General features: G+C 40.6%; 1 protein-coding gene across 1 annotated transcript in view; it reads right to left on the bottom strand.

Annotated features, from left to right (window-relative positions):
• Window positions 1–11,559, bottom strand: part of si:dkey-193c22.1 (uncharacterized protein LOC567837 homolog) — a 35,694-nt gene extending 24,135 nt beyond the window's left edge. The window contains 5 exon segments of the mRNA XM_039758524.1: window positions 476–682; window positions 6,083–6,203; window positions 7,566–7,712; window positions 9,564–9,630; window positions 11,371–11,559. Of these exon segments, the coding sequence (XP_039614458.1) occupies window positions 476–682; window positions 6,083–6,203; window positions 7,566–7,711 (474 nt within the window). The 5' untranslated portion in view covers window position 7,712; window positions 9,564–9,630; window positions 11,371–11,559.
• Window positions 11,560–21,398: the final 9,839 nt, after the last annotated feature.

Below are 21,398 nucleotides of genomic sequence, written 5' to 3'. Positions count from 1 at the left end.
AGAGCAGCATGAGGGTGCTGTGGGTAGTGCTGTTGTCTCCCAACTCCAAACTAGATTGGAATTGTGCTCCGGTAGACGACTCTCACAACCAAATACCCGTGTGGTAGTTTAAATGGCAACTCTAAATTCACCCCAAATAAATGAGAGAGGATGTGTGCAGTCAAGTGTGCCATGCTATTGTGTCTGTAAGAGGAAAACTGGAGCCCCGGGAGAACATTTTTGTTTAACCAAGCCAAGGTTTGAACCCAGTCTCCCGAAGCAGCAGTGCAGCTACTGGGCTTCTGTACTGCACATACTGGTGTGGGGGGGAACAGACTCCCAAAGCGATCCATTTTCAAAATGGAGACAGGAACATTTATTAGTTGCATGATCAGTTCCACCATTATAAACTGCAGGTACACACCATGCCTCTGGAAATGCTAACTGCAGCAAAGTCAAACTTAAACCAAGCATTATCAATTATAACAAAGCTTACCTTTGGATAAGTTGAATAATCTGGGCATATAACTATTTTGTTAAGCTGCTTTGCCATTTGTATTGCTAGAAGGCAATAAGTAGATTTTTGTCCAGAGCCCCAGGCACCACCATACACAAAAACAAGAGCAGGAGTAAGCGCCAGTTCCTCCACTCTTGATGGGTAATACAAGTCCAGTTTATTACCATGACGGCCAAATGGGATATCCTGTTTAAAGATAAAAGTGTTATATTATAATGGATATATAATTGATCAGTTTCCATCACACTATATAAAATATAAAAAATTTCCAAAATATTCACAGGGCAAAAATAAATTTACTATCACTGTATAGCTACAGTGTGTGGGAGAAGGAACCAGTTATGCCTATTTTAACATTTAGTTCCCCTCTCTGTGTATCCAAATGCCCACCCCAGGGTTCACATCCTGACTCTTATTCTCCCAAAGAAATTTTCCTTTATCATCCCATTTTCAATTTCATAACAAACATTCAGATTTACAAGCTGTCTTTCTTTCAAAGCAATATAAAATAAATTCAATAAAAATACTGGTTGATGTTTATTGTACTCATTTCACTAAATAGATTATGTATAATTTAGGCTGACAAAATAATGCTGAAAATGTACTAGAAATACTGATTAGTATTTCTATAGTCTGTAAAACATTATGCTCTGTTTACCCATCTAAAGGTTAATAATAATTTGAAAACACAGTTAATCTGAACAAAACAAAAGTAAAGGTATATTCCATCAGTCACATCAGATAGAAGTGCCAGAGTGACTGCAAATCTACAATTAAAGAATCCCAGTAACGGCAGACCTCTGCCTCGTGTTATATTATAACACTAGCAAAATACCCGCACTTTGCAGCGGAGAAGTAGTGTGTTAAAGAAGCAATGAAAAGAAAAGGAAACATTTTGAAAATAACGTAACATGATTGTCAATGTAATTGTTTTGTCACTGTTGTGAGTGATGAGTGTTGCTGTTGTGTATATATATATACACACACACACAAACATATATATATATATATACATATCCATACATATATACATATACACATATATATAAACATATATATACATATACGTACATATATATATACATACATACATACATACACACACACACACACACACACACACACACACACACACATATATATATATATATATATATATATATATATATATATATATATATATATATATATATACACTCTTTGGGGTGCGAGCAACTGTTGCTGGGGGTGGCAGAATCCATCAAGGAAGAAAAATGAAAAACATTATTTGTACAAAATCTTAATTTATTTATCCATTCCTAAATAATTAAATGGGCAGGCTATTTCGTATCAGTGCAATACGCTGTTTGTTAAAACGGATGACTCCCGCTCTTACGTGCAAGTCTGCGTGGATATTGTATCTGTTCCAGTTCTATTTAAATTTTAAATAGAAGGAATTTTTATTTAGTCGACAGAAATATCTTTGGTAGGAATGAAAGTTAAATGTAGGCATCATTGCATAAATTTTTCTTCACCATACAAATGTAAAGAGTAAATTCGCCTTACATTCCAACCAAAGATATTTGTGTCGACTAAATCAGGGGTGTCAAACTCAATTGCACAGGGGGCCAAAATCCAAAACACACTTTAGGTCGCGGGCTGAACAGGATAAACATTTATTGAACACACTAAAACTAAACTTTTAAAACTTTAAAACTTTTAAAACTTAACTTTTTTGAACATAAATATGAATAAAACAGACAGGAATATTATTCCGAATAAATCAACTCAAACCTTAAATAACTTATAATATTTTGCTCTCCATAAAAATATATCCTGTCTAAATTATACAAGTTAGAAATAAAGTAAACGTTAAAAGAACAAACATTCAAATTTCTTTACTCTTATGTAATTTTATATAAAAATAAACTTAAATTTTAAATATCCCAAAGATTTTGCTCTCCATAAAAATATATCCTGTCAAAATTATACAAATTCAAATATGAACATGCTGCATAACAAAACCTGGAAATATAAATAAAATGTGTTCTTTTCAGCAATAACAAATCAAATCATTCAGTTGTCTTTGCTCTTATGTCATTTTAGAGCTGGACGCCTGGCATCTTTTTTTGGCAACAAGTTCGTTTATGTTTGGTGTGAGGTTCTGTGTTGTGGAGATTCTCAGGATGGACTGCAGGTGCTCATCAGTGAGGCGACTCCTGTGTGCTGTTTTGTTAGTCTTCATGACTGAGAAGAGCTTCTCACACAGATATGTGCTACCAAACATGCACAAGGTTCGAGCCGCATGTAGACGGAGCTGGAGCATTTCTGGGAATGGAGTGAATAAACTGTGCGGGCCCTGCAGTATCGTACTTTGCCTTCAGTGTGCCATTACACTGCAGCTCAATCACCTCCATCTGAATCTGCACAGGTGCAGTTTCCACATCGACGGCAAATGGGTTGCGAAACAACTCAAAAATTTTTTTTGTTCTTCAAAGTCACCAAAGCGACGTGCGAACTCAATGCGCGTGCGCTCAGTTTATCAGCAAAGTGCGTATTTGGGAACACCGTAGTGCCGACTTGGTTCAACATTACTTGGCAACAGGGAAAGTGGGGCAAGTTGCACTGGTGCATTTGTGTCTCCCATAAAAGTAGCTTCACTTGAAATCACTTTGTGATTTTGCACAGGTAAAAATGTCTGCTGAAGTGTCAGATTCTTCTTTAACTCTTCTGCTTTCTGTATCTTGTGCATTGCATTCAGGTCTTTCAGGTTATCTTGATGTTTTGTCTCATAGTGCCGTCTTAGATTAAATTCTGTAATTACAGCCACATTAGCTCCACAAATGAGACACACAGGTTTACCGGCAATGTCAGTAAACATATACTCAGCCTCCCATCGGTTTTTAAAGGCTCTATTTTCAGAATCAACTTTTCTCTTTGGCATCGTGTGGGCTAGCTTCGCAATAACTTGCAGCATCATAAGCTAGACTTGATTAACGCGGTAAGTGTTCGGCAAGGCAGCTGAAGCGCTGCATTATGGGATCTGTAGTTTATTGTGTTACCAGCGCTTCATATCCCCGGGCCATTAATAACAATAATATATAAAATGATCTCGCAGGATGGATATAATTACACGCCGGGCTGGATGTGGCCCGAGGGCCTTGAGTTTGACACATATGGACTAAATAGAACTTGAAAAGATATATTTTTTCGAATGTGATCGCGCAATTCAGATCGAGTTGACGCACACTACATCGAGCCCGCATGCTATTGTGGTTTTGCCTGCGTGCCTCAATAAGTCACCCTCCCCTCGCTCTTACTTTTTTACCGTTCATCTAATGAATACACTGAGTATGGCTTTACCAAAACAATTATTGATGGCGAATCGATTATTCATAAAGCTTCAATTGGTGATCTGTTTTTCTGTGTTAACCTCATATTTTTTCATACTTCTTCTCAAACCAAGGGTGTGCGAGGGTAAAATGAATCGGGAAGCGCTGATCAATGTAATCAGTATACCATGAAATCATGCATTGACAGAAGTTCCCCTTTGCTTGTATTGCAAAGTGTGATTAAATGCGTGATTTTTTAACGCGTTATGGAGCATATGCATCGAAGCTGTGCTTGTGCTAAGAAAAGGAAACATTTTAAAAATAACGTAACACGATTGTCAATGTAACCTTTTGTAAGTAGTGCCTGGAGGATTCAGTGTGGAGAAACTGTAGAGACAGCGTGTGTATTAACTTGTGGATTTTTCTGTGAGTATTTGGTGGCAGCGTCATAAAGTCGCTTCCGTAACACTACGTGCGTTATCTGCGGAGCTCAGCTCAGAGCGAAATGAGGTGAATGGGAGGGGAGATGATGACGTGACTCCCCAACCCGCCTTAACTGTCAATCCCCCACAAACACAGTCCCTCGGAATTTGCATAAGCACAGCCCTTCACGTGCAATTTTAACTTGGTTACAAAGTGATCAAAACTCTCGTTTATATCCTGTGTCCTCTCATTACACTTGTATCCCGCATTACCCGTGGGCATGACAAAACTTAATTTAAACTTTAGGTTTACACCTTGCTTTGTTTCTGAAGTAGCAGCACTCATGAATATGGTTGTATATGTCACTCACTCGCTTCTTATTGTTTCGCTGCCTTCTCAATTATATAATGCATGTTTTCTTCAGCGCTTTTTGAGCTCTTCCTTGTTTTCTACGCACTGCGTTGACAGTCAGTTCACGTGATTACGTGGGAGGCGTAATGATGTCACATGAAACTCCGCCCCCACGGCTTTCGAGCTCAACTCCATTACAGTAAATGGAGAAAAATAGCTTCCAGTTATGACCATTACGCATAGAATTTTGAAATGAAACCTGCCCAACTTTTGTAAGTAAGCTGTAAGGAATGAGCCTGCCAAATTTCAGCCTTCTACCTACACGGGAACTTGGAGAATTAGTGACGAGTTAGTGAGTCGGTGAGTCAGTCAGTGAGGGCTTTGCCTTTTATTAGTATAGATCAGTACTAAACCAGACCAATACTTTGATCAAATATATTGTAAATAACAGCCTAAATGGGCTTTAAACAGAGGATCCTCAATGGCATATAGCTGAAGCTCAGATCTGGCTTTCAAGAAAACCTCTACATGACATATTGCAGGGGTCCTTAGTCACGGTCCTGGAGGGCTGCAGTGGCTGCAGGTTTTTGCTCCAGCCCAGTTGCTTAATAAGATGCTCTTACTGCTCAAGTAACACTTCTGCTTCACTTTAGTTGTCTCGCTCGTTAAGATTTTGAACCCTTATTGCTTATTTTAGTCTTAAACAGCTGTATTCTTGGTTTTTAATTGTTCCTAATTAGCAATAACATGCAAATGACAAAAGAAACCAGCATCTCTCCATTTAGCTTGGAAGGAAAGTGACGACAAAAAATGGAAGGACTGAGAATTAGTCCTCCATTTTAGCCTTCAAATCATTTGGATGATATCCTTAGAAAGGGGAAGAAAATCTAGGATATGAGAATGAGCTGACATCGCAGAGTTAAAGCTCTAACAAGCCATGAAATCAAATTATTGGCAAGAATTGCTTTCTAATTAAGCAACCGGGTTAGAACAAAAACCTGCAGCCACTGCGGCCCTCCAGGACCGTGATTGAGGACCCCTGACATATTGGAACATCTTATGAAACGACCATTACCATCCCTTCTTAATTGGAAGATTGCCCCTTTTTTCATCTTTACTTTTAAATGTTTTCAGAAATAAAAATTATAAAGTTGTATTTCTGGTTTTGAAGAATAAGATTGGAAACAATGTTACAAATTACACACCCAGCAAATTCTTTAAAGCAAGATCTGTTTTCTTGTGAGAAATTAAGGGGGTCTGGCTGCAGACCTTTAGCTGCAAAGCAGTCAGACTGTATTGAAGAAATTAGAACAGAAATCAGGGGACAGCATGAAGTCCGCATTCATGTTTATGGCATATTAGATCAAAAAGTAAGAACAATGGGAAAAATGTAACATAATCAAGTACCCTTTCTCACCTATCTAGCACAATGTCCATCTTATGATCTCTGTAATTGCTGTCATGGTTTTTGAACTACGATGATGTCATTCCTTAAACTTACCTTTTCACAATATTTAGAATTATCTACATTTTTGTACCAATATTTCAACTGCAGATATAGCTTGCTGTACTACAGGTATCTCAAGATTTCAAGGCCAGCTGCAGTTAAGCAGTAAATTCGCCTAAAGATAAAGACATTACAAGTAACATTACAACAAGTCACCCATCCATGTTTTACTTACAAGAAGAGGCGCTTCATTCATAAATTCAGACCTATAATAATTATGCAAGTCATGTAAAAACACTCATATGTATTGCTGCAAATTCACTAAAACAAAATGGCTCTGCATAGTTTGCACAGGTTTCCACATAAGATGTACCAGTAGATGGAACCAGAGGTACACATAAAGAGTTCATATTTGAGACAGGGTGATGTAACACAGTCGCACTCTTTTTTTAATCCATACTCCAATTTTATGTCTTCTTTATTCATTCAACGTCCAAGCAAATGACAGAAAGATGTCCGTGTTAAAGATATATAGTGTATAACCAGAAAACGGTCAGGGTCTTCTGTGGGCAGCACATTAGCTGTGTGTTCTCCGAAGTCCAGGGACCTAACTATAAGTTTCATTTGAGACCAGTTCAGGACGTGTGGAGTTTGTGCAGATTCCTCTCATATCTCAAAGACGTGTACGTGGATTAATGGCCATTCCTAAATTGACCAGGTGTGGGTGTTTGCCATAAGATGGACTGGCATACCATCAAGGACTGGCTTCTGTCTTCCTTCTGACGTTTCCAGCAGGTTCTCCAACTATATGGGCACAAAATCTATACATTTTCTGAAATATCAGCACTATTTTTATTTGATTTTATTGTTAACGTTTAGCTTACACATAGATTTTCCAAAAAGAAAAAGAAACTTTCTTGGGAAATCAAACTAAAGTTCTGTCCAGCTCAGATTTAATCATTTTACCCTCGACTTTTTCCAAGAACTTCCTTTCCCAATCTTATAAACCTAACCAATTTAACCTAACCTTTTAAAAATGGTTCCTGTAACCTCCTCCAAAAAACTGCAAAAATATTTAAACACAATTGTTAAAAGTTAATTCCTCCAGCCAGTCGCTATCAAGTCCTGTCCATTCTTCCATTATTGGATTATGCAATGCTGGCTCATATCCTGGATGCAACCTCAGATGGCACACCAGTCGATCACTGCTTACCCAGTTCAGGGCCATGGGTGCTGCCACCTATCCCAACCTCAAGGCAAGGCAGGAAATGACACTGGATGGGGGACGTGCACCTTCCTATACTCACTCGTACTGGTCCATTGAGAATCACCAGTTAACCTAAAAGTCACAGCACTGGGATGCAGGAGTTAAAATAATTTGTGGAAATATGATCAGACACATGAAGAATATGTAAATTCCACACAGTGAACCAACACAGGGCCTTGTGACGGCCTTATTATACTGCTGTGGACCCTAAATACTGCAACTATAAAATAAGATTATATAACTGAAAATATAAAAACATAAGTCCTGTACCTTGGTTTAAATGCTTCAAGATATCTGGTGTAGCCGGGCTTATTTGGCCAGCCATAAATCCAGTGAGCAGCCAGAGAGAATGCACAAGGAAGTCCGACACCCATTGTTCCCACTGTCACAAGTAAAATTTGCCAGCTGATCTCCATCCTGAGAGAATCAACATATCGTTACAATTCAACTTCTGATTAATATACTTAATATTAATATATAATATTAATTATTATGATATCATTCAAATTAATCCTTTATTTTAGAAACAACTGCTTACTGAACTTTAAAAATGAATATGCAACTGGGGCAATAAAATAAAAGTACAGAAATATGGCCTCACATGACAAGGCAAACAAAGCTTTACATGTCCTTAGGGCTATGAAACAGGAAGAGAAAGAAGGCCTGGAGAGGCAGCTAACAAACTGGACTCAAAACCACACGGTTGTTGATCCTGCCCTGGACTTGGACTAACTATGCAACCTTCAGCAAGTCTGCCGTATCAATGGAGAGCTATAGAAAATAAAGCTACATCAGGGTTTGTGGTGGGCCTGCGGCCTATCCCTCCAGCATACAACACAAGACCAGTTCTAAATGGAGTACCAGTCCATTGCAAACTGTAGTGGCCGAGTGAGAGCAAGCACAGCTGACGTCACCAGGCAGCACTCCACTGGCAGGGGTCAGACGGAGTCTCCAGGTGCATAAGTTCTGCTGCAGTGTACGGTGTGAAGGAGCTGCATCTGAGCGCCTTTGGAATCCTGACACCGGGCACTTACGACTCTGAAAATGCTGAAGCTGGGACGGACTGTGGTGTGTGCTACTCACACCTTGACAAACGCTTGCTGTAGTTGGTAGGATTTGCTCTGTGGATAGGCAGAGTGTAGTGACCAGTCAGCACTGGTGGGGTCTGAGTGAGAGCGACCCGAGCGGGCATCACCACTCAGTGATCTGCTTAAAGTGTTAAGAGGCTGTGCCTGTGCAAAGAAGACTAGGTGTTCACCAGTAGCTCATGGCATGAAAGCAGCCACTTCTGAGAGCCTTTGTAATCCGAATCTCACAGGTTCACAGCTGGCCACTGGCATTTACCAAAGTGCAAATGGCAAGACTGGGGTGGAGCGTGGTATTTGCAACTCATGCCATCACTAAATACAGAGCAACTATGGAGCCGTCTGTACTGATTCTTCATATTCTTCCCATTTTTGTAAGGGCTGTCTCCTGCCTCTATATATTTATCTAAACAGAATCATGAAGAACAACCAAATGCTTCCCACAACTAAAGGTCAACCAACTCCTGTTCTCACTGGCTACGACAATTACATTTCCTTAGTCTTGAACAGAGACGTCTGTGTGGGGGAACCTAATTAGGTCCTCAAATGCACTGAGGAAGTTCAGAATTCCTTTGGTTTAATATTGAAGGACGTACTTCAGGAGACTGGTGGAAGTTAAGGGAAAGTTCATTTAAGACTAAAGCCAAGAAGCACTTCTTCACACAAAGTGCTTGCTAGGCTCTGGAATAAACTAGCAAACTTTGCAGTTGAAGCAGAAGACATGAAAACTTTCTAAAAGTGTCTGGAATAAACGTTGGGAAGACTCAGCTTCTAGCAAACTAAACGAGTGTCAAATACTGGATAGTGACATTTGAAAAATGTTCACGTACTTCTTATGAAGCGTGGAAGCTTGAACTTTAACACTGATGTTAATCAGAAGATCATAATGGCATGGTGCTGCTTCAGTGATTTATCTGGCCTTCCGTGACAGTTTTAAAAGAAAATAAAGTATATACTGGAAAAAGAAACACTCCCTAACCCCAAATACGTATCATTATGAAGCCCACCACACGAATATGTGAATCCGATTTTTTTGCACCCTACTTTTAAATTGGGTTTGCAGCACTAAGAAAAAGAAACTGAGCAATATTTTGCTAAGCATTCATTTGAAATAAACGGCATATTCCCTTGCTAATATTTTGACTATGGGGCCTTATATGAAATGACCAATGTGATACTTTACCTTCATATATTTTATTAGCAAGATTTCTGTGTGCAGTATGTTTGTTGCTTTAGTTGCATTGCTATCCCTTTTGAAAAAAGAAAAACACATTAGATCTGTTTATTAATGTATCTTCTACATAAAACCACAGCTAATATCAGCGCATCTTCTGTACGGGCTAATAACACACTGTGCACCGCATGATTTGTAATAATTATGTGCACCCCTACACAAATGAACACTTCTGGATTCTCAAAGAATATATAAATATACTAGGGGGCAACCGATGGCACCTCCAGCGCCCAACTCCCAGTTGCGGCCAGAATATTAGTAAAATCTGTAAATGTACAAAAGAAAAATTATTATTTATTGGAGTTAAAATCACAAGATTCTATAAATATGTAAAAGAAGCATTAATTATTATTTAACGGAGTAAAAATCATGAAATGAGAATAAAATATTCACTCTCTTACTGACTGGAGTATTCCCATTAAACTGAGGTCCTCTATGCTCGATGAGTATTTATAAGAGACTAAATAAACGCTCCAATCGTTTAAAAAAAAAACCTTTTTTAAAAGAATGACTCATTTAAATAACAGGAAAAATCACTTGAACTCTAAAGTGGTATGCAATGGGTCATCGTAGCTCGACCTTCAGCTAAATATAACATTGGTGTTATGAATAATTTTGTTTTTAATAGTTTGTTCCTGTGAAAGAAAGTTTACTCGATCAAAAATAAAAAACACGACTTTCTTGATACTTTAGTTTGTAATTTAAAAATGGAATAAGAATCTAAAAATCTAACAACATCTCATTAAAGTTCAATCAATTCTGAAAAGAATAATATACCAAGCATATATATGTACGTTTCAAAATAAGCCCAATTTAAAGTGTGACAAAAAACGTGGGATAAAAAGTCAGATATCGTGCCCTCGTCTGGTGCCACTTTTAAAGGTGGTACATCAAGTGCAAGCAGCTGCTGCCCACGACTCTTGCATGTGTTTCAATGTTCTGTAGAAGAGGAGAACATACAAGTTGAAGTGACTTCTCTTGAAGTAAATTTGAGACAGTACGCTAATGTAGATAAAGCTGCACAGAATGTTTCTAGTTTTTAAAATAGACAAGTTTTAAAATTCACCTTTGTCTTGACACTTGTTAATTCTTGTTGAAACTGTTATCAAGTTGTCAAACCCTAAACCAACTAATGTAATTTAATAAACTCCAGAATGTGTAAACAAAGATAAATGGGGTTTGAAATTACCAAACTAAATATTGCACATGTAAAAGCAGACTTTTTCCCATTTAACCAGTTGTTCAGTGGTTTGCACTGCTGCCTAACAGATCCAAAGCTCTGGACTCTCAGCATTATGTAGCACAGCCACTTTGGGGTTTATAGTGCCTACTGAAATTATATCTACCCCTAAACTAAGGCCACCTAGTCCTGCGATCACAAAACTATTTGATGAAGACTGCAGGAATAAGCCGATGATGGCATTTATACATTTTTTGATTCATATTAAAAAACTGACACTTTTGCAGGAAAAAACCACAGCCATAGTAGCGCGTTTAAGAAGCAATGCTTTTAAAAAGTGTCGCTAGCTTGATCACTTATTAAAGCAGCTGGTCCCGTGGAATTTGGAGTTGTCCACGCGAGTCGATCAAGCATATTAGATTAGTTTAAATGATGGGGCTTGGGGGGTTGTAAGGCTGGACGTCTGCGATCAGGGGCTAAAGCCCCAGACGGCACTTCATCCCGGAGACCACCGACACCACTGGCTTAAAATAAACTGTGTAACGTGGAAGAGGTGACAAAGTCCAACTTACTTACCACTAAAGCGAATATATCACACGATTTGACTCAACGTACACATTATAATCATGACATCATTATTAACTATTTTTATATTTATATCACTTAAGCTACACACACAAAATCACCAATTACTGCTAATAGTTATTTTTGTCTATTGTCAAAATCGACCAATGGAACAGCAGGAGCAGAGTCCAGGTGACAGGTGAAGGAGCGGAACAAGCGCACAGTAACGCGATAACGACGGATAGTATTGGCGCAGTCGTCCCAATGCCAGCGCTACGGTGGCCTGCATGTCCAAAACTAAGTCACTTGAAGCCAACGACGCTCACGCTCGTTGGTATCGCGCTTTCGACTTTCGCCGACTGCACTAAATGTATTGGTATTTTACCAGCTTCTAGTGGTTTCCTGTAAATGTCGCAGATTTTGTCTTGTTCGGCTCGATTTTTGTATTCTTACATCCTTATGGCACTTAAATGACGTAACTTCTACGTTTAGAGAGACCTTTGGGGGGGCTTAACCGTGAACCTGCCGATCCTCAACTTTTGGTTCTCCAGTTCGGTCGTACTTGACGACTGTGGCTGCAGGAATTTGTTATTCCAACCAATACATTTATCCATATTGATTTCATTGTTTAATGAGCAGATCTTTTTAACCTGTACTCGGAAACGTTTTTAGTAAAGTTAAAAGAATTTGCATTTTTACCATATTTAAGTTGTTTTCTAATTAATCCGCCTTTATCTGTATAGAGCAGGGGTCTCCAGCTGCCATCCTGGAGCGCTTCGGTGACTATTGGTTTTATTCTAAATCTTTTCTTAATTAATGACCACTATCAACTGCTAATTCACTTCTTTTGTTTTAATTTTGAATGACTTCATGTTTAAGATTTGGACCCCTTAATTATTTCGTTTTTCCTTAATTATACACCAAACAAAAGAGATACCAAATAAGCGTGACCAGCTAACGTGTCTACCAGACAGTATCAGAAAATAAACATTACCGAGACTTTCACTTTTATTTATCTGTTCAGGTCCACAGAACATTTCGGAGTTGGAAATGTCTGCTTTGGCAGAATGAGAGCACCGACACAACACATTGAATTAAACAACTGATTTATCGGCTACTAATAAACTAATCGGAGTCTGCGGCACCGGCTTACTGTTGGCTCACTTGACATTTCTGTTTGTGTGCCGTTTAAGGAAACACTGAAGGGATTCAAAAGACTGAATCTTAGAAAATTAATTAAAACGACTGGACAATAAGCAGCAAATGCTGGTCACTAATTAAGATTAGGGTTAGAGTGAAAACCTGCAGTCTCAGTAGCGCTCCAGTGTTGGGGTTGGAGACCCCCGGTATAGAGTTTGCTAATGTAATATTATTTACGGATTGAGACATAAAACAGAGAAACTGGAAAGTAACATCTTGTTTAATTGAGGTAGGAATCAAAATTCAGGCATAATTTAGTGAGAACGAAAACGTACAGACGCTGAAATCCTACAAGACTGACATGAGAACCAATAGTTGGCGGTGAGGAAGCGGTTCGTTTTTAGCAGCTCCTTAATTCCACACACGCACCCACAGACGCAGACCCTCCCTGCACCACGAAAGACTCGACGAGAAGGTTTAACGGCGGAAGAAAAGTGAGTTCAACTGGAGGGCCCCTTTCAGAAGGTTTTCGTTTTTCTTTGTGTTTTACTCTTCAGGGCCACCCTAACAATGTCTGTGATCTGCTTGTTTCTAGCCGATACTTTAGACTCAGACGTCCGATGTCTTGTGGGGTCACCGCCGATTAGCGTAAAGTGAAGGAAACCCTTTGTGTTCGGCCAGCGACATTCTGCCCAATTCTGCTTTGTTGAGCATTTCGAGCTGGTTAGTCAAGTGAAGCGCTCGGAGCAGGATGGTACTCGGAAAAGCCTGAATGACATTTTAAATGTTTCTCTGTTAATTTCTAGTAGTTTTGAATGCGATTCTTTAATTTTTACTGTATCCAGAATTAATGAAGAACGTTTCCTATTGAGTCCTGCATGGCTTACTTCCATATTTCGATACCTCAGTGAGAAATGGCGAGTCACAGACATCTGTAATCGTTTACTTTTCCAAGACACAATTGTAATAACCGATTTCTGTAATTCCAATCAATTGTCAACATGCCAATCTCAGATATCTTTTTCCTAAATTAATGTTGATATTTCAAATATCCTTTAGAAGTTGATGGGTGTTAAGAGTCGCCGAGTTGTGTCTATTCAGAATGTAAGTCGATATCTTTAGTCTCACTTCTACTTTGAGCAGTAGGGTGACGTACTGCAGTAGCTGGTGCTACTAACTCAAGGATTTAGTGCCTCGGGTTCAAACACTTGCAGGGCATGATCTGTGTGTCCAGCTACACCAAGTACTCCTCATTCCTGACTGGCCCTGTGTGAGAGTAATGGTGGGTAGTGCTAGGAGTGGACTGTGCAATGGACAGGTACCTAGTTAGGGTTGCTTCCTGCATTTCCAAGCCAAGTAGGTTCAGACTTGAGAATATGTTTTAAATTATTCAAAGTGGCATTTCAGCAAGTCAGAGCTACTTGTGATCAGAAAGTACACTACATGGCCAACAGCATGCGGACATCCCTCCAGATGATTGAGTTCAAGTGTTTTAGTTGCACGCATTGTTAACAGGTGCGTAAAATCAAACACATTGATAAACACTGGTGGGCGAATGGGCTTCACTGAAGAGCTCACGGACATTAAGCATGGCACTGTCGTATGATGCCATCTTTGTCACAAGTCAGGATGTGAAATTCCCACTCCGCTAGATCTTCCTTGCTAAACAACAAGTCCTATTTGAAGTAGAAGATTCTAGAGCAACATCAGCTGAGCCACAAAGTGGTAGACCACAGAAACTAAAAGAGTGGGACCACCACATGATGAAGTGCATTTAAAAAAAAAAATTTAGAAAAGCCAGCCCATCTTCCCATCTTCTGTTGGATCACACAACAGGGAGCAGCAGGAGCTCACAAATTGCACGTTACGAGTTTTCTGAAATGTTTTTTATGGTCGAGGAGGTGCACACCAATGGCTTCTCTGGAGTGATGAATCACGCTTCACTGTCTGACAGTGTTGGGTCGCGTAGTGCCTCTTGTGAAGGAGGGGATAATGGTCTCCGATTTGAGGCTTGGCTCGTTGGTTCCAGTAATACAAAGACATTTTAGATAATCGTGAGCTTCTAAGTTTATGGAAGACTCTTCTCTGTTCCAGAGTGACAGTGCCCCCTGTGCACAATGCCAGGCCCATAAAGACACGGAGGAACTCACAGAACTCAAACCTCAAGCCTACTGAGCACCTTTGGGATGTCGACTGTGAGCCAAGTATCCTCATCCAACTTCAACACCTGAGCTCACGAATGCTCTTCTGGCTCACTGATCAAGAGTGGGGGCCATTATAGCTACGGGAGTGGGGGGGCAAGTTCATTTTAATGTACTTGGATATGGAATGTGATGTCCAGCAGACGCATGTAAGTGTGACGCCCAGGTGTCCATATGGTATAAATGTTAAAATAATTTGCCATTACAGTGATCCCTCGCTATATCACACTTCGACTTTCGACTCGGCTTCACTCTATCGCGATTTTTTTCTCATATACGCTTACGTCACTACGTATGCGCTTTCTGAGAACTTTTATCTAAGCCCTACGATGGCTCCTAAACGTGCTGCTTTTTCTAAGCCTTCTGACAATAAAACTAAGTGTCGGAGGAAGATGCTTACTATCCAGGAGAAAGTGAAACTCTTTGATATAATTAAAGATGGCAATACCCTACAAAAGCCTCCTCACGCATATGAAAAGACAGCGCCAGCTACTGCCTATCAAGATGTTCTTCAGCCGCGCACCCAGACACCCACTGCCTACTCCTAGTACTCCTTCAGCAGAAGAAGTTAACAACGCACCTGCTGAAGATACTGCACTACCTGAAGACTCTCCTACTGAGGTCGTGCCTTCATAGGTTAGTGGTTGTGTGTAAGAACTGTGTGTGTAACTAAATGTACAGTACAATAATCTACTATATAAAAGCGCTCGGGATTGTCCTTCCGTCCCGTGAGTGCAAAGTATAGCGATATTCCGCTTATCACAGACTTACTGCTTGCGGTACGAAGCGACACGATGTGAGCAGAGTTCTGCTGCTCCCATCATCCCCTTGCTTTTGTGCGCGATGCGCTGGAAAAATAGACAAAATTATGTCTCTGGAAATAGCTAATGTTGATGGAGTACAAATGCCTCACTGCGTAGTAAATATCAGGGGAGATGGTGCTTGCTTATTCTCATCTATAGCTTATTTAGTGCATGAAACTCTGTCTTTAGCGGTACAGATTCGGGCTGACATTGTACAACTTTGGACAGGCACTTGAGGAGATAAAAAAAAAAACTTAGGTTTTTGGGAGATGTTATGAATGGGCACTTTGATGTTCTCATTCTCTACACTTACATGCCTGATGTACACATGGAGCGCACAAAAATTGAGGATAAAAGTCGGTCACCTTAAAAGGCGAGTGCGCCTAGTAATATGATATTTGTAATGTCTAATATGTCTTATTTTCTCTTATTTTGTCTAATATATTGGGTAATACGAGTGTAATGGTGACTAAAGGGTGTTATTTCATGTCTAGAGGGATCTAATAATGTTAAAGAACGTATTTAGAAGGTCGTAAACAGGTTTTCTATACTCTAACTGCAAAAATATTAAATTTATAAATAAAGAATCCTACTTCGCGAAAATTCATTTATCACGGTAGAGTCTGGAACGGATTAACCGTGATAAACGAGGGTTCCCTGTAAACAAACCCATATTTGGAATGTTAAGAGCAGAGCACTTACTGAAGATACAACCACAAGGGCAGAACAAGAAGTAAAACATTTATCTAAATACTGTCACACACGTGCGATTAGGAAGCCGTCAAAGAGCCTAAAGGTGAGTGAACTATCGAGAGATATGGAGTGGTCACGAGGTACTTACCTGAATCTCTTCTCTCCACAGATAGCCAGAAGGAATTTAATTACCTCTAATTCACGGTATACAAAATGGCCGATACAATGTCACTTCCGTCCATCACCAATGACAACACTTCCAGCTCATCCTAATGACGTTGGTTCCGGTTCCTGTCTGACGTCACTTCATGCCAACCATTTCCTGTTTCCCATAATCCTTACTGTATAAAACCACCATTTTCATCTCAGTAAATTGTCAAATGTACCTTTTCAATCAAAGACCTTTGATCTCTTTTTTTCTTATATACTGTCCGAGGGCAATATACGGGGACAGTCCCCAAATCTTTATATTTGTCAAGACTTATTTTTTCAAGGGAAAACTTCACAATACATTTTATTTAATTATCACTTTGCATGTTCAAATTACTTCCTTCACGTGGAGAGTGCTGGTGTTGAACCTCAACGCCCTAACTTTGTAAGACAGCATCACTTATCATCACCTCAGAGTTCGGCTGTGCCATATCATATCGTCCGCGATAACACTGGGGTGAATTTTTTTACATGATAAAAATGTCATCTGGTGTTATGAATTATATAGTGGCGTGATGCATTGATGTTCCCTAGCGCACACAACGCCACGAGCCCAAACGTGGCTGAGAGCGACAGCAACGTGCCAGCCTCCGATGGCATTTTAGTACCTAAAAGGGAGCTACTTGAATTGTATGAAAGTGGTTTGGCTACAAGACGTCAGGCCTTTATAATAACGGCCGATACTTTGACAAATATGCAAGAAAACTGTTATCACCAAAGGTAGGGACACAACAAACTTGCTACACCACTTGAAGTAAAAACGCACCATCGGGTCCAGCCTGGCAATGAAGGCACACGAGGAGATACGAGCAGCTGGTGAGGTGCAGCCACAGTTAAACAAATGACTCAGCCGAGTGTCGCCGGAGCACACGCTAGTCGCACACCACATGACAGGAAGAGCAAATGGTGGATGGAAATTACTCATGTGGTGACATATTATTTGGCCAAAGGTATGATGCCAATCCGGATGGTGGACTGGTTAGAAAGCTCAACACAACAACATACAGCATCCCGGGTGGAAAATATGTTTCAAAGAAACCCTTGGCAGCGATGTATGAAGCAGGCCGTGGCACACTAGCAGCTACACTACTGGCAGTGAAGTTTTTTTGCCTCAACCACGGACATGTGATTGTGCCGAACCACAGAGCCACACCAGCCTAACCGTTCATTACATCCATAGTGGCAGGAGCTGTGAAGCTTCCAGTCTTCAGACAAGTTTCTTTCCAGAGGATCGCACGGCTAAAAATATTGCATGATGTTTAAGGGAGTTTCTAAACTCGTGACACAAGACAAACAGGTGTGTGTGACAAAGCCGTCGCTCCTAATTACCGGACCAGACTGCCGTGCATTGACCATCCTTTGCACTTCGCTATTGGGAAGTTTCATTTACCACCAAAATTCAAAATGTGTACTTTTTTTTTTAAATAATGGCTGTCAGTTTACCCCAAAAATCGAGCAAGAACAAATCCAAAAATCATAATCCTATCCATTATAACCCCCCAGCGAGAGAGATCCCCTCATGTAGCGGAAAGCACATGAAGTGAATTTTCCTGGGATCAGCTGTTTAGCCAGGAGCTTCCTGGTAGCAGCGCTGCCTCTGAGAGGCCGTTCAGCACTGGAGTGAATGTAGTAGCGTGTCAAAGGTCAGCCAACATCTGAGAATCTGCTGGAGTCACTGAAAAAACCTAAAGCTCTGACTGTGATGTGCCTGCCAGCAGGATGGCTACTAAACTCTGACGTCACATGTGATGAAGACCATGGAGCGGCTGCTGCTTCACCATCTGAGGCCACACCCTGTCCGCCACGCCCTCGACCCACTGCAGTTCGCATACCAGGAGAAGGTGGCAGTGGAGGATGCCATCATCTATATGCTACACCGATCCCTCTCCCACTTGGACAGAGGCAGTGGGGCTGTAAGAATTATGTTTCTGGACTTTTCTAGCACCTTCAACACCATCCAACCTCTGCTCCTTAGGGACAAGCTGACAGAGATGGGAGTAGATTCATACCTGGTGGCATGGATCGTGGACTACCTTAAAGACAGACCTCAGTATGTGCGTCTCGGGAACTGCAGGTCTGACATTGTGGTCAGCAACACAGGAGCACCGCAGGGTCCTGCCATGTGCAAAAGTTCACTGACGACACTGCTATTGTGGGCTGCATCAGGAGTGGGCAGGAGGAGGAGTACAGGAAGCTAATCAAGGACTTTGTTAAATCATGCGACTCAAACCACCTACAACTGAACACCAGCAAAACCAAGGAGCTGGTGGTGGATTTTAGGAGGCCCAGGCCCCTCCTGGACCCCGTGATCATCAGAGGTGACTGTGTGCAGAGGGTGCAGACCTATAAATACCTGGGAGTGCAGCTGGATGATAAATTGGACTGGACTGCCAATACTGATGCTCTGTGTAAGAGAGGACAGAGCCGACTATACTTCCTTAGAAGGCTGGCGTCCTTCAACATCTGCAGTAAGATGCTGCAGATGTTCTACCAGACGGTTGTTGTGAGTGCCCTCTTCTACGCGGTGGTGTGCTGGGGAGGCAGCATAAAGAAGAGGGACGCCTCACCCCTGGACAAACTGGTGAGGAAGGCAGGCTTTGTTGTAGCCATGAAGCTGGACAGTTTGTCATCCGTGGCAGAGCAACGGGCGCTGAGCAAACTCCTGTTAATCATGGAGAATCCACTGCATCCACTGAACAGGATCATCTCCAGACAGAGGAGCAGCTTCAGCGACAGACTGCTGTCACCATCCTGCTCCACTGACAGACTGAGGAGATCGTTCCTCCCCCACACTATGTGACTCTTCAATTCCACCTGGGGGGGTAAACATTAACATTATTCGAAGTTATTGTCTGTTATACCTGCATTGTTATCACTCTTTAATTTAATATTGTTTTTATCAGTATATGCTGCTGGAGTATGTGAATTTCCCTTGGGATTAATAAAGTATCTATCTATCTATCTATCTATCTATCTATCTATCTATCTATCTATCTATCTATCTATCTATCTATCTATCTATCTATCTATCTATCTATCTATCTATCTATCTATCTATCTATCTATCCTCTTTATTAAAGTGTTTACTTGGACAGCTCCAGCACTAACACTCTAACTCATCTCATTCTACAGGATATCAAGAAACGACAAGCAATGCAACAGTGATATGCCACCTCACTTGATGATGATGATGATAATAATAATAAAATAAAAGGTAAAGTACTACTTCTGGTTAACGGAATTTGCCCAAAAGTGGATAGAAATCTACTTTTTGTACCTAATACTTGTATGCAAAGTTTGGTTGGCCTGAGTGAAAGCGTACTCAAGTTATCATCTTTACACACACAAACAGACACACAGACACAGGCAAAATACTAAAAATGGTATTTTCGGACTCGGGAAGGTCTAAAACATTGAGATTTTGATGAATCTCGGACTGGAATTTTTGGAGGATTCCAATACTTCCCCTATACTTTGTATACAAGAATGTAAAAGTTTTAAAAGCATTATTTTATTTTTATAAACATTACGACTGAAGTTTTGTTTGGATTGCTGCTGTCTGTTTACATCTGGACTTTAGACTTGAGGTCAGTTTTATTCGGTGACAGTATGCTGCAGGCTCCAGAACTGTTACAAGGTTAAGTTACTTTAATTATCATTAAAGCAGTTATGTTGTACTTGTATTTAAGATTTCCAGGGAGAGCACTAGCCAGGCTGCTTCTGTGCTTACATTTGACTTATGCGGTGTCACCGTATACAATGCCGCTGCTGTCACTCGAGTCACACTTCAAATCAGGTGGTTTGTCCTCAGTGATGGTAGCTCATTAGAATATGGCCTTCATTTTGTTTGCACTAATAAATTGTGCAAGTTTTAATCACAGATAAAACATTAAGTATTTTTTTTCTATATCCCCATAAATCTCATTATCGCAAATTTCCTTGAAATATCATGATATAATTTTGAGGCTGGATCACCTCACATGACTGTGGTCAACAATGCCTCCCTTTTCTCTCCAGGCAAGCAAGATTTACTTTACTGAGGGCCCAAGTGCATTAAAAAGGAAGATAAACACCGGGAATACTTGTGTTCATTTTAGATAAAAAAATAAAAGGTTATTCATTTTTATTTTTGATCGTTTCAAATATGTGTTTACTGTTGGACCACTAGGGGCATAGAAGAGCTCCAAACACAACTCCCAAGGACGCAGTCCCAGGTTCAAATGTGTAGTTTCATTTGTAACAGCCCAGCACAATGTAACACAATACGCTTCAGTCCTTCCCTTTTTCTCTCTTCCCACTCCTCCTTGGTAAGCTTTGTCCACCTTCTCCCAACTCCAGCTCTCTAAATGAGATGAGGTGGCAGCTTTTCTGTCGCACCCAGGAGTGTTTCTGATGCCAGGACATTGCACCGAAAAGCATTTCCAGGTCAGGTGGAAGACCCACACAGCCATTCCCTGCAAGTTCCTTTGGCAGCACCCACAGAAGGCAGCAAGGCTGCCCCACGGGACTACAATTCCCAGGATGCCCTGCAGGTGTGTGTATGGGTACGCCATCTGGCAATGCTGTCACTTGATGTACTGGGGGAGCATACAGTCTTGGAAGGCTGTCTCCCCCTGTAGCGGGGCTGAGCTGCATTTTGTTTTCATCATCCCGTTTACTATCATATATGTGTGTAGAAGTAAATGTTGTCCCCATAAGTCAAATGGGGGGAGGACAATGAAGGGAGACCGCAACCCTGTGACGGGAATTTCCTGTTTAATCAACCAATGACATCTGGGATATTCAGCTTTAAATGAGAGGAGCTGAAAAGTAGAGAAAGGTGAGGAGAGAGAAAGGAGATCGAGAGAAGAAAGGAGACGATTTACGCATTCATTTTCCAACTCCTCACTTCCGTTCGTTGTACAATTCCACTGCTTGCTTTTTCAGTATCCGGATCAACATCACAACAACCAGTGCAGAGAAACCCCAGGGTTTTGATTCATACTAGCCATTG

This window comes from Polypterus senegalus, chromosome 7 (genome assembly GCF_016835505.1).
Source record: "Polypterus senegalus isolate Bchr_013 chromosome 7, ASM1683550v1, whole genome shotgun sequence".
NCBI lineage: Eukaryota > Metazoa > Chordata > Cladistia > Polypteriformes > Polypteridae > Polypterus > Polypterus senegalus.
The sequence above is the reverse complement of the archived record's forward strand: the minus strand, read 5'-3'. Positions and strand labels throughout refer to the sequence as shown.